The sequence below is a fragment of the Oenanthe melanoleuca genome, chromosome 3 (genome assembly GCF_029582105.1).
Source record: "Oenanthe melanoleuca isolate GR-GAL-2019-014 chromosome 3, OMel1.0, whole genome shotgun sequence".
Classification (NCBI taxonomy): Eukaryota; Metazoa; Chordata; class Aves; order Passeriformes; family Muscicapidae; genus Oenanthe; species Oenanthe melanoleuca.
Genome location: NC_079336.1, coordinates 78,047,577 through 78,060,982, shown reverse-complemented (window position 1 = coordinate 78,060,982; position 13,406 = coordinate 78,047,577). Strand labels below are relative to the sequence as shown.

Sequence of the window (13,406 nt, the reverse complement as noted above, 5' to 3'; positions counted from 1 at the left end):
GATTGCTGAGACTCAACTGAGAACCACTGCATTAATTCTGTGGTGTTAAACCACCTGTACAAGGAGCTGTTGAGTGTTGAGCACTGACATTCCACACCTACAAAAAGGCATTGATCTAAAGCTGAAGCAGGGTCTTCACCTCTGCTCCTGCTGTAGGAGGCATTCAAACCTTTGCCACGTGGACTATGCAGGGAACTTTGGCTGTCAAGTCATTCAGAAATGCACACGAAATATTGAGGTCCCATTTGCATTCTTAAGAGAATTTAAAAATCACCAGTGTTACTTAGTCAGGATATTACAGAGAAAAAAATCACAGGGCAACAATGTGTTCTTAATGCTACTTTTGATCAGTGTGACTCAGACACTCACACAGAAATATGGGGAAGAAGAAGATTGGTCAAGATGGGTTCAACATATATTATTTATCCTAAACATGATAAATGTTGACACAAATATATCAAAAATCAAAGACATATTTAAGTTGAGCAAAAGTAAGCACCTTCACATACACAAGCTAAGTATGCTTATTCTCCTTGGCTGTAACATTTAATGTTATTAAATCTTGGGGGATGTTTTTGGAAGTGTTAACTTTGCTGCATCTTCCTGCTACACCTGAACAACATCTTTAAATAATAAAGGAAAAAAATAATCTGTTTAAAATCCTAGGCATGCATCATAAATGCCCATACTTATTGATCTAGAGTCATGGAACAAGGAAAAAAATGCCTAATAATCACCTGCTATACCCTTGGATTTCTTTTTGCAGTTTTTTTAGTACATACTAGTGGTTTGCCTAAATAAGCTTGATTTATAAACTCTTATAGGGAGTCCAGAATGTTGTTCATACAATTACCCAAGATAAATGTATAAACCAAAACTTTAAAGATTATTTTCTATGCTAAGAAAAAAAACCAAAAAAGTTAACTTTCACATTCAATGTTTCAGTATTTGCTAGTAGGTTTTGGGTTGAGTTGGGATTTTGGGGGGCTTTTGGTGTTTGTTTTGGGGGTTTTTGTTGTTGTTTCTCAGTCTTTAACATTAATTTTTAAACAGCTTGAATCAGCTTTGCCAACTATTGTGTAACTTATCTTCAAAAGGTAATCTTTGCTATACCACAACAACTTGTTGCAAAGAAGAGTAACTTGTGCAACACATTTATTTACCAAGGAGACTCTGTGGTCCTGGGGAAGTCTCTTCCCTACAGCAAAAAGAAAACACATTGGTCGACAAGCAAGTTTCTCACTGAAACCACACCTTTCCTCACAAGCAATGCAAAACTTCCTGAACTGCATGTTGTGCTAGAAAGCACCCCCTGCCTCTTCCATGGTATTCTTTTAGGCCTATCCTAACAGAATGAGAATCCAAGATAACACAAATTAATCTAATATTCTAGAATAAATTGAAAGGACACTTAAGTTGGCAACCTTTCCTTTTAAAGGACAGTACTTCAACAAGAAGTGGGTGGTAAAGTTCATACAAGTTCTGAAAATAAAAACAACCTTTTAAGTGAAATGAAACTCATAGATGGACACATTTAACTATTTCCCTCTTTTTTAATTGCTGCTGTAGTTCACCAGGGCAGTATTGCACATTTTGAACAGAACTTTTATTTTATTACTTGGGAAAAAGCGAACAGAGGACTTATGTTATATACACAACCAACCTCCCTACAAAACATGCAGTTATAGCATGGTGTGTTTCTTTCATATGAAATTAATTAATTTATACACTATCCATGTCAAAATGAAAGTATGGTACAACAAAGTTTTCAGTCAGTATATGTCCATGCCCTTCCACTCTCCAATATGGACTAAAGTAACTGGCATGCCTGAGCCATAAAAATCTGCCAAATAACATTGTGTCTCTGTTTCAAAACTGAAGGAAAGCTAGGCTACTATGTTGCCAAGTCCACATCACCTGTTGCATTAACAGCACAAAATGAAACTGTAAGCAAACAGTTACAAGAATCTGTATCATCTTCATACTCAGAACAGCACAGAAGCTTCAAATCCATTTTAACACAAACCACTTTAGTAATGGTTCATAACTTCCAAAACAACTGAGTGTTCCAAAGTTATTTCACAAACAATACATATAAATTATTGCTCAGAAGGTCTCTTTTAACTGGGAAAATGCGCACCCAGAAAGTGAAAGAACACACATTCACTTGGTCTTAGGCAAATTCCAAGTAGTCTGAAGGATCTTTTGGCTATAATAGAACCTTCAGATACATGCTGTTGCAAAACGCAGTAGGAAGTCAAGATATGGTTTCTGGTTAGTGTCTTGCAAACAGAAGCTTGGGTTGCAAACAACTGCAGAGCTCTAGTAAGTGGTTTTGAGTGAAATTTAAAAAAACACACCAGAGTATTGTCCATTTCACAAAGCATTTGTTCCAGTGTCAAACAGTCAATTTCTAGTGTATATCAAGGCTATCCAATCCTTATAACTGTATCTACTTCAACTGGAGCAAAGTTAAAACTAGTACCTGTCTGAATTCTCACCTACTTCCCCTAGAATAGCAGAATTTTGCTCAAAAACACATAATCTGCCCCAAAATGCAGAACAAATGAGAGAGCAGAAAACTGAAATACTACTTTCTGTGAAACTATTCATGAAATTAAGGAGACTACTGAATCCATTCAAACCTAGTTAGAGTAATGCACCATAGGATAAACTGTCTAAAACAAGACAGTCTTGTTAACATTATCTGTGTTTACACGTACACCATGCACTCACATCAGACTAAAAAAATAAAAATTAAAAAAAAAGAGTTATTCAAACAATACACGTAGCCTTCTAGGAAACAGAGACATCTTATCTCTGAAGTTTTTCTTTGGCCCTTATTTGAACTTGACTTACTGGTTGCATCCAACCAAAATATATCCTCGTGGACTATAATTAGTGATCCAATCCAATTAAAGATATTGGGATTGACCTATAGGCTCCCACTAAATTTTTTTTAAAAAATTAAAAAACAAAACCAAACAGTCCTACAAAGCTGAGTAGTAAAAGCCAAAATAAGCTTCCTTCTCTACCTCATGTACTCTCTTTCCATATTCCTGTAAACAAGCAGGTCTTGCTTATAGAGCAGCTGGCAGAAGCAGGAGATCATGAAATGTTACTTGTCATAAGTTAAGGTCTACTTATCTGCATGCTTCTTGCCTTATGAAATAAAATCCTCTATGTGGAAAATGCAGGGAACCATGTTTAGCAAAGTTTTAACAAGAGCTAAACAAACATTAGCAAAAGAGACTGCTCAATGTTTTTTCAGTACTGAAAAAAGTTGGCAGTGCAGGTATCAGGCACATCATAATTTTTGTAATAAAAGTCTTAAATAGAGACTGGGACACATTTTCTTAAATATTATGAGATTATGTAGATATATACAAGGAGCCAGTCAACTAATAAATACACTAAAGAAAAAAAAAAACTAGAATAAAGGTCAAGAGAGATCAAATTGTTTATCCTTTCCACCCGTAGGGAAATAAGATTTCTCTCCTTTTACATCTAATCAACGTATCATGGGAGAACGTGAAACAGTCCTGGCTATTTCACGCCTCTTGGCTTCCCATCCAGAAGTAAACTAAGAAGCGGTGCCCATACAAAGCAACCCCGCAGCCTATAAGCCCGGCAGCGCTCGTTACATCACGATCATTTGCATTTAAAGTACAATATATAGCGCTGCGATCGCGCTGCCGAGGGGCGCCGCGCTGACCCCCGGCAGGCAGAGCCGGCAGCGTGCGGGCGCGGGGGATGCGGCCGGGCCGGGCCCGCCCCGCGCTGCACCTGCCGGGAGCCGCCCGCCGGACCCGCCCGCCGGACCCGCCGCAGGCCCGGGGCACCGCCGGTCACCCGGGCAGCCGGCTGCGCATCAACTTTTGCATGTGGGCCGCGGCCTCCATGATGGCCGGGGCGGGCGGGCGGGGGCGAGCGGGGGGGCCGGTTTGTTTACTTGCAGCCAGAGCCGGCGGCGGCGGCAGCATCAGCATCATCCTCCCTTGTGCGAGGCGCTGCCGCCGGCGGCCCGCGGGGCGCGGAGCTATTCCTGGCGCAGGGGCCGCGCGGGCACGCCGCGCACACGCACAGAAGTTCCCGGCGGATAAATCCCCGCGCTAGCCCCGGCACCGGGAGGGGAGGCGGGGAGGGGCCCCGCCGCCGCGTGGGAACCGGCGGCCCCGCGCATCCAGCGCCCCCGGGGCGCACGCCCTGCCCTGCCCCTGCCGCCCCCCCTCCCCCGTTACATAACTCTCCCCGCCGAAACGCCCCCGCCCCGCCCTTCCCCATCCCGGCCCCGCACCCCGGCGGGGCGACCCCCGCCCCTCCGCCCCGCTCCCGCCCCGCCGCCGGCGCTAGGCCACGGGCGCCCCCGCCCCGCGCTCCCCGCCGCCCCGGCCCCGCCGCGCCGCCGCCCCGCATCCCCTCCCCGAGCGCCCCCGCCGCCGCCCGAGCGCCCCCGCCGCCGCCCGGCCCCTCCCGCCCCGTACCTGCAGAGGCGGCGGCGCCGCGGGCGCTGCTGCGGAGCCCGAGGGCGGCGGCGGCTTCGGGGGGGAGAAGGGGAGGGAGGGCGCCGCTGCCTCCTCCCCTGTCCCCCCGCCGGGCTCGGCGGTCCCTGGCGGCCGGTGTCTCCGCGGGGGCGGGAGGAGGCGGCTCCGGCCCCAGGGCGCTGGCGGCGGCGGCTACATGGAGCTGCGCGCCCCGCTACGCAGGGAGGCGCCCGGGCGGGCAGCGCGGCCGCAACATCGATGCGCGGGGTCAGGAGGGCGGCGGCGGCGGCTCCCCCCCGGCGCACTCACCCCGGAGCCGCCCGGGCCCCGCTCTCGGCTCCTCCCGCCGCCTCCGCCGGGCTCGTTATTGACTTTCAGGAAAACTCCCGACGTCACCGGCTCCCCCCGAGTGTCTCCCCCTCCGCGGCGGTGGCGGCGGCGGCGGCGGCATCCCCGGCTCTCGCGAGAAGCGCGGCGGGGACGGGGGGGCCGCCAGACAGCGCGGGGGGAGCCAGACAGAGGGGGGCGGCTGAGGTGAGGGTGGGGGGGGCGGGCGGCACGGAGGGAGGAGGAGGAGGGAGCGGCGGAGGGAGGAGGGAGGACGGGGGAGGCGAGGCAGCCCGCCCGCCCGGCTGGCAGGCAGGCAGGCAGGGGCGGGAGCCGAGCGGAGCGGCGTGTCCCGTCCCGCCGCCGGGCCGCGGGTGGGAGCGGGAGCATGGATGGATGGATGCATGGATGGATGGATGCAGGCAGCGGCGTTCGCCGGCGCTGCGCCGCACCGCGCCTGGCTCTTTCCTTTCGGCATCGCGGCCCCTCGCCAGCCCCGTGTGCGTGTCCCGGGGTCAGCTCCCTTTGTTCTCGCACTCTGCAGTTACACAGCCCCCCGCCCCGAGCTTGCCCCGGTACCCGGAGCGGTCCACTCGGCTGTGCCAACTCCGCCAGGAATAGAACTACCAGTTACGCCGCAGGAAGCCGTAATTCATCCCTCGCTGAAGTGTTTAGTGGATGCTCCAGCCTCAGTGTTGCTAATGGTCTGCAGGGTTGCCTTACCCCGGCGGGTAAATAAACACCCAGAGAAAGCGCACACAGCGCTGCCGAGCCTCTGGTCGTTCCCATTGCCACAGGCGCTGCGGGAGCGGAGCCGGTGCGAGCACAGCAGCCGCGCTGCGGGTGCCGCGCTGGGCACGGCGCTCCCCGGCTCGGCAGCGCTGTCCCCGGGCCTGCTGCTCCCGCCGCAGCCGCCGCCGAGCCTGCTCCTGCAACCCTCGGCTGCATCGGAACCCTGCCCTCCGCGCTTTGTTCCACGGCTAAGCGGCTGTGTGTACGCGTGTTACAAGAGTTTGGCGCACATAAAGATGTCTACTATCGTTTATGGTTTCAATAATCCGCACAAATTCATTTTCGGTAGAAGTGCATCTGTTTGTACACTCAGTTCACACTGACCTGTGTCAGAACTCGTTACTGCAGAGGAGAAATAGATATATAGGGCTGCTTGAAATGCAACTATTTGCTCTGCTTCATCGGTGCAAATTTTTTTGTAAAAATGCACGTTCATCAAAACTACATTTAAAAAAGAAAAAAGAACACCAGAAAATGTTTCTCTAGCATGAACTTCACCTTTAATTTCTATGTTTTCCTTCCTCTCATATCCCATCTTCAACAACTCTTTGAAACACCAGATTTCCTATTCTCTGTACCACTACAGGGCTTCAGAGAGATTTTTTGAGAATCTAAATAATCATATGAGTTGGCACAGGACTGGAAATTTGCCTCCGGGGGCACTGAATCCTTTCCCTGCTGCGGCAAGCAACCACACCAATAATCCCATTCATAAATATGCTGAGTTCCCTCTTAGAACTATGAAGTTTGTTTGCCACACTGTTCTCACTAGCAGGCTACAATCTAAGCTCTCTGTCCCCCTAACTCTGAAAAAAACCAAAATTTATACTGTATTTGATTAATGCATATTTTTGAAAAATAGTTTTAGAAGGACCTTGCCAAGCCTTACTTCCTTTCCCAGAATTTACCGTTCGGTCTTCCTCTTTCTCAGAAACACTTTAGTAAAGTGAGCATCTTATTAACCATCAATATTCACAGAGAACCATAGTATCAATTATTAAAATATGTTTATTCACTAATGTCTCCTTTGATCGTTGCTACTACGCTGCTCCTGAAAAACTGAAGGTGTAGTTCTTGGAACGTGCCTTCTGTTTGCTGCAATTCCTCCGAAGGGCTCAGAACCTAAGGAAGCATGAAACCTGCATGGGCAGTAGCTGATAGACTGCCAATCAACTGTTCAGGTGCCAAAAGCTGAGTGTGAAATCTGGGCCCACAGAAAGTCCTGGTATTTGATATCACTCAGGTCATTCCTGTTCTATGCTAATCCTTGCCACTCACAGTTGCAAATTTCATATTAATAAAGTATGTGTGTATGGTTGGTACCCCTAATTGTTGTCTCCAAATACTTCCCTTATGATGATAGTGAGTTTGCTTACATTTATTAATAGATACTTGGTGTAAATCACCTTGGAAAAATCAAACCTAGAAGCACATGTATATACTTTTAAAAAGAAAAACCTTCTTGCAGCATGCTAAAAAAAAAAAACATATTAGATAACATTTACCTACAAGGAGAGCCTTCTACACTTTTATTTTTTACTAATTGCTGAAAATGAAACAGTGGGCTGAAACCTGTCACGTTGATCTGGAGTTTAACCTGATTGGTAAAATTTTGTTTTATCTATATGGCGTAGACAACTATTCATAGGTAAATTTTCTTTTTATTCAGCATGACTCTGAAATCAGATTCACTATCATCTTACTCCTTATAAATCAAATATCAGCTCTCTGTTTTGAAATTCATAGTTTTTAGCTACTCCTAAGTTTTTGATCCTGTACAGTCTTATATATTGACCTCAGTGTGCTGAATGTAAATTGATACTTTTTATATGGATTATTAAATGTACTACATAAATAAGTGCAGCTATGCAATGATTTTTTCTCTCTGTAGAATATATAATTATTTTATTCTTCAGTATCGTACTTCAAGGCTTCAAAATGATTTCTTGTAAAGAGTTAATCACTGTAAATTGGGCAGAAATGACCCCTTGATTAATAACCAAACAGAGGTATACCTCTTTCAGAAATAAAATGCCTGTGATGTACATACTGTGAACATAATGAGGTTGTAGGTTCTGTAGAAATGACATAATTTTCAGATTAATTACAATGTGACATGAATTTAATGAACATATTAACAGCATATGCTAATGAAGAAAGTATTGCAGTTCACATGAGAAGGAGATTAGGGCTGCACATAATTTCAGGAAAAAATGGGAGCCTCTGACGTTACATGCTCCAATTACAGTCATGAAACCAAACAAATAAAACTCATTCATTGTCATCTATCTGGCACCATCAAGAAGCTTGATAAACTTTTATATGATCACGTGTAATCATTATTTCAACAGAAACCAAAGGGTAAACCTGCAGATACTCTCAATATATACTTGTCCATTCCAAGGGAAAAGAGGGTGTATCTCTTGTTTCACTTAACATGCTCTTGTTGACTGTTATCACTACCACAGTGATAGGATCTAAGATTACAGAGATTTGCATCCTGAAAACAAATAGTTAAAAGGAGAGAAGATTTTGCCTGCAGAATCAGTTCTCTCTGCCTCTACGGGTAACATCGCCTTCAGTTTAATTTCGTTCCTTGTTTCTCGTGTCAGATAATAAGCTTGCTTCCATGTAAGAATGCATAAAGAAAAACAAAACAAAACAAAAAATCAAGACAAACAAAACAACTGGAAGCATAGAAGTTTCATTAAAGAAAAAAAAAGAAGAAGAAGACAAAAAAAGGACAATGGGTCAGATGACAATCTCTGGTATTACAGTCTTCCTTGTTATTGTTTGAAAAGCACACACAAATGTCAGTGGAAACTGACAGGAGAGCATGAAATTTGCTCTATATAAAAGGATGCTCAGAAATGTTATTAATCTTTTTCTAGTGAAGTTAAAGTGTTGCCTGCTAGAGTTGTGGCTTATTTTTCTCTTATGTGTGTAGCTTTTAAAAACATGAAACACCACTATTAGTGAGTTTAAGTTCAGCTACTACAAGGTGACTACTACTTGAACTTGTAGGTTCACTACAGGGGTGAACCTGTTTAGCTTGTGCTGAGCTCTGACTGGATTCTCTGCACTGCTGTGTGCACACAGACACTTCAGGACTTTAACCACTGCCATCTCCATTGTAGTCATCCTGTGGCAATTGGATTTCTCAGAACAAGAAACAACTCATGGTAAAGCTGTAGAATTCAGATAAGGCATGTAGGAAAAATGTAGGCAGGGGATATTGGAATCTGCTGGATTCTAGGAGGAAACAGAACTTGTGGTCAGTTGAATTTTACAGTTCCTGTCTTTTCCCTTTCTGTTGCGTTCACTCCTGAGTAACTTTGTTGCTTTAATCTCTTGCTTCTTTGCCTGTAGTCTCTTGGCATTTATTTATTTATTTATTTTAGGTATTTCTGTGTCTGCGGCTGCCTTGGAGGGCAATATTTCACTCCATCTCTCCAGATATCTGTGACATATTTAGGTTAAAAAATTAGAAAGCAATTTGTTTACTTTTAATATAAAAAGAGTTGAGAAAAAAAAACCTCACCCTGGACTCTAAACTTTGTGTCTGCAGGCTGTTTTGCTACACATGTCACCAGTTCCACGAAACCGCTTCAGTTCCACCCGCAGCGGATGGCTGGGCTGGCTTTTGTTGCTGTCTGGCTCCTACACAAAATTGTCTGGATACAGGAAGTTCTCCTTTGCTCAGATGGTCACAGTTCCTCAGTGCTTACAAAAATTAAGCCCTTACAAAGTCATGTAGACATATACTCATACTATAATTATTAATATTATACTCATACTATTATTATTAATTTTGACCTGCAGGTTGTAGGCTATCTGCAAATACGCAGTAAAGCAAGATAGCAATAAAGAAATAATTCTGTCCACCTATGTATGGCTGAGCAGTACTAGAATTATGCTGAACACAAAAAAGACTGGATATGAGACTGTGCAAATATCCACTGATTGCATTTATTTTACATCCATGTTAAAAAAAAGCATGTTATTATTGCTTTATTATTTGTCCTCTGAAGATTCAAAAAATCCCTTCTTTCCCATACTCCCACACACTGGAGGTCTACAAACAGTGTGAAAGGCACATGCCCTACCCCGGTGACCTTAACCTGCTTTGAAACCAGATAAGACAGTAAGGATAACAAACAACAGGAGAGAAGGATGGGAAGAGGGCAGTAAGATTACACGGTTGCATAGTTTAGCTACATGCTTAACTTGATGTATAGGCCTTCAGCTGAACTTGGAAATTTTTCCTCAGTGAGAAAATAGTTTCCATGGTGCACAGATTTATCTGAGGGAGGTCAATCTACTACAGAAGCAACCCGAAAAAATTAAAATGCCAGCCCTTCCGCCTGAGCTTTTTTTTCCCTCTTTCCTATCCTATTTTAATTTCATCAACACAGATAAAATATGTCTTTGAATAAAATTCTGCAATTACTACCATACAGTGATTTCTCACACAGAACCTTATCGGTGTCCTGGTCTCACTTAATTGAAGTCAATGAGAAAATGCCAGTTGAAGCTAGTTAGGAGGATCAAGTCTGTAATGCATGAGCAAAATCAAGGAGCACAAAGCTTATTGGAGAGAGAAACAGAATTTTAAACAAATGTCTCCTCTTCAGAGGTTTTGTGACCAGGACCATCTTCCCCATGTGGTCCTGAGAGGATCACAGCATCACATCTGCCCAAATAGTTAGGAAGAAACAACTGTAGAGAAAGCAGGCTGTTGATAGAAAGGAAGCCACCTATTGCCAGGCTTAGTCCAGATCTTTGCCTCTATTTGGAACATTGCTCTGTCTTTGGCAAGTCGATTAGTAGTGGCACAGAGCACCTTCCTCTTTTAATGTGCTCCTTGGGGCACCTTTCTCTGCCCCTTGCTACCATGCAGACTTCACAGCGATTTGCTGGATGGCTTCTCTACTGTATCAATCACCTTGTTTGTAGCTGACAGCCCTCCATCTTTCCAATCTGTAAGAGAGTGGCTGAAATACAAGGAAATAGTTTCAGTGTCAACAAAAAAAGTATTCCATTAGACTAGACTGTTGGCTACCCTCATTCCTAAACACCACCCTTGATCCATTATGTGTCAGAATGTACCTGCACTTTCTGGAAACAAAGCTGTGACACATAATCAAAGAATTAGCACAAAAGTTTAGAAAATGAAGACAGATTGGGGTTGCAATAACAAGGACCTCCACAGATCTGCTAAGTATGTTCTTGTTAATAATGAAAAAGAATGAGGTAGTAAAATATTAATGGAGCATTCATTAATAGTCTTCAGAAATGAAGGACGGATTGCCTTGAAGACTTCACTTATTTTATGCTATTTTGCCTGGTTTAACTCGATGTAGGCCTGCTTTGTATTAAGCAAAGAAAACAAAAGATAATACTGAATCTGTCCCTTCATACATACCTATTGAACACAGGAATCTGGTATGAAATAAGAGAGATGGATGTCTACAGTAAGGTTTTTGTGCCAAATTTGTTAGCAATCTGTTATGCAAAACTTCATGGTAACAGAAATCTGATCAATTACTGACCTCTTTATAACTTTATTTACCATGAGCTGAAGGAAAAAAAAAATGTGCATAAGCAAAGAATGGCAAGTTGTGACTAAGTGCAGGAGACAAAAGTATTCATCCATCCTCTCCTAATGCCAAGATTTGAACAGGGTGCTCCTGAGCAGATGGTTTAACAGACTAAAGCATTAGTTTGCTGATCCTCTGTGCTTGCTAATTAATTCTTCAGTTTACTAGGATTTAAGATGATTGTTAAAAACAAAGCTTCTCTTAAAATAAACTTTAGGTAAATGTTACAAAATGGTGGTTAAGATCCTTATTTCTATCACCAGAATGTTGTGTATTTTCTAGAAAAGATGTTAATTATCTAAATGTCCTAAGTGCTATCCTTAACACTTCTGTCTCTGAAATTTTCTTCTTATAAGAACTTGCTTTTGTTTTCCTAGTTAATTAATCCTCTGACTTCCTGTTGACATTCTTGGGTCAAGATTATGTCCTTGACTTCTGTGAGAGTCGCATACGCTCAATCATGGAAGGGTTTAATTTTTTGTAACAAAATTGTCCTCTCCCCCTGAATTGTTTTAAGCCCATTATCATGCAAAATGTAAAAACTGTAATATCTCCTTTGTTGTTTTTATAGTCATTGTTATTCTAAAGAGTCAGGATTTCATGTAGTAATTTATTTCAGTTTAACATGAAAATGATGAATTCTCATTAAATTTATTAAAACGCAGTGTTGTAGAGTAGATTGCTGTCTATTAGATTTAAACAGTGGGAAAATGATTTATACCTTTTAGATTTCATTTTTATAGCAGTTTTATAAACTGATGCCAATTTGATAACAGAAGAACTCCTCTCAATAGAAGTTATTTACAGAAGAATTTACAGCACAGAAATGGAAAAAAATAATCAAGGAAAAATATTAGGATGAAATTGTGTTTTACAAAGTAGGAAATAGGAAGAAAAAAAAATAAGCACTGGGGGAAAAAAATCTCCACTTACTAAAGCTGAGGCATAAATTTTGAAGACACATCTGTTGCTGGCAAAGGGTAATTCATGGCAGTACTGATGAACTGCAACATTTGTGAGTGGACTCAGAGAAGGTCTCCCTAGACAGTTCATGATGGTTTAAAAGAAGCACCTCTGTCATGGTGTTGCTTTGACCCAGGAGATGCTGTGAAGTTCTGCACCTGATTGTCATGTCCTGTTCTGTTACCTGTGAGTTTGTATGTGTTTCGTGATACCTTCCTTGGGTTTTGGATTTACTGGTGAAAATTCAGATATTTATGTTATCTCTATAACTCTTCCTTCTGTCAGAAACATTATTGGTTGTTTGTTATGTTAAAAACTCTTGGCAATTCTCCTTTCAGAACAGCAGATAAGAATTCTTATTACTATTGTAAGGAATTCATAGATTGCCTCGTTCTATAATCTATCCATCTTGTAAACCAAGAAAAAGCTATTATTATAGATGATTCAAGGCTGAACTTTTTAGTAAGCTGTCACTATGCCGTCTTCATAAAATCAGTTTTCAGCTCTTTTCAAAAAGCAACGTTTTTATCCAGAATAACTGCAAGGAATTTTGAAATAATTTTAATATATCCTTAACGGAATCTACACTGAGGCTGCTGAGAATACAACATATTTGTTTACATGACATATGAATTGAAATGAAAGAAACACAATAAGCTGCTCAGGGCGAATTAATGCTAGTAAAATTACATTTTTAATTTCAATAATTTTAGATAGGTGGTTTATTACCACATCAGTCAAACAAGTACCAGAATACCATGTCCAGACAAAGCTCAGTATTCAAAAACTACTAAGAAAATTTAAAAGAATTTAAAAATTAATGGCATGTTGTTGAAACCTTACTTCATATTAAAAGATTATATTGAAAGAGTCTGATCTCTTTAAGAAAGAAAGAATTCATATTTTTACCCTGTAATGTGGTAATTCAACATATAATGGTAAATGTCTTTGGAAGATCTGATGAATGAAAACTGAGCTGGCAAGCAGAAAATGTAAGTCTAGCTATAGCAGTAAGGAATATTAAATTCTCTAATAATATTAAATTGGAATAACTTAAGCAATGAGTGGTAGATTCTCTGTTACTTTAGATCACAATTAAATATTCTTGTTCAGCTCACCTGCTAAAGAAATTAGAAAAATGTTGAGGTCTGCATTAACTTGGTAGTCCAGACTCATAATCACAGTAAGATTTTCTGGTCATAAAACCTGAGCTTGTGAACAAGTTGGATTTTTGCTTTTG

At 42.5% G+C, this 13,406-nt stretch overlaps 2 protein-coding genes across 3 annotated transcripts in view; one reads left to right on the top strand and one right to left on the bottom strand.

Moving 5' to 3' along the window:
• Nucleotides 1-4,924, bottom strand: part of AKT3 (AKT serine/threonine kinase 3) — a 145,032-nt gene extending 140,108 nt beyond the window's left edge. Inside the window, exon 1 of one of the 2 annotated variants that reach the window (XM_056486306.1) lies at nucleotides 4,794-4,924. The gene's annotated coding sequence lies outside the window, so the exon portion shown is untranslated. Of the gene's footprint in view, nucleotides 1-4,484 lie in introns of both variants that reach the window. The other variant, XM_056486305.1, reaches the window with a different exon arrangement.
• LOC130250862 (serine/arginine repetitive matrix protein 1-like) overlaps nucleotides 4,491-13,406 on the top strand; it is a 33,338-nt gene continuing 24,422 nt past the window's right edge. Inside the window, exons 1-2 of the mRNA XM_056486974.1 lie at nucleotides 4,491-5,018; nucleotides 5,356-5,888. Of these exons, the coding sequence (XP_056342949.1) occupies nucleotides 4,681-5,018; nucleotides 5,356-5,888 (871 nt within the window). The 5' untranslated portion in view covers nucleotides 4,491-4,680. The remainder of the gene's footprint in view (nucleotides 5,019-5,355; nucleotides 5,889-13,406) is intronic.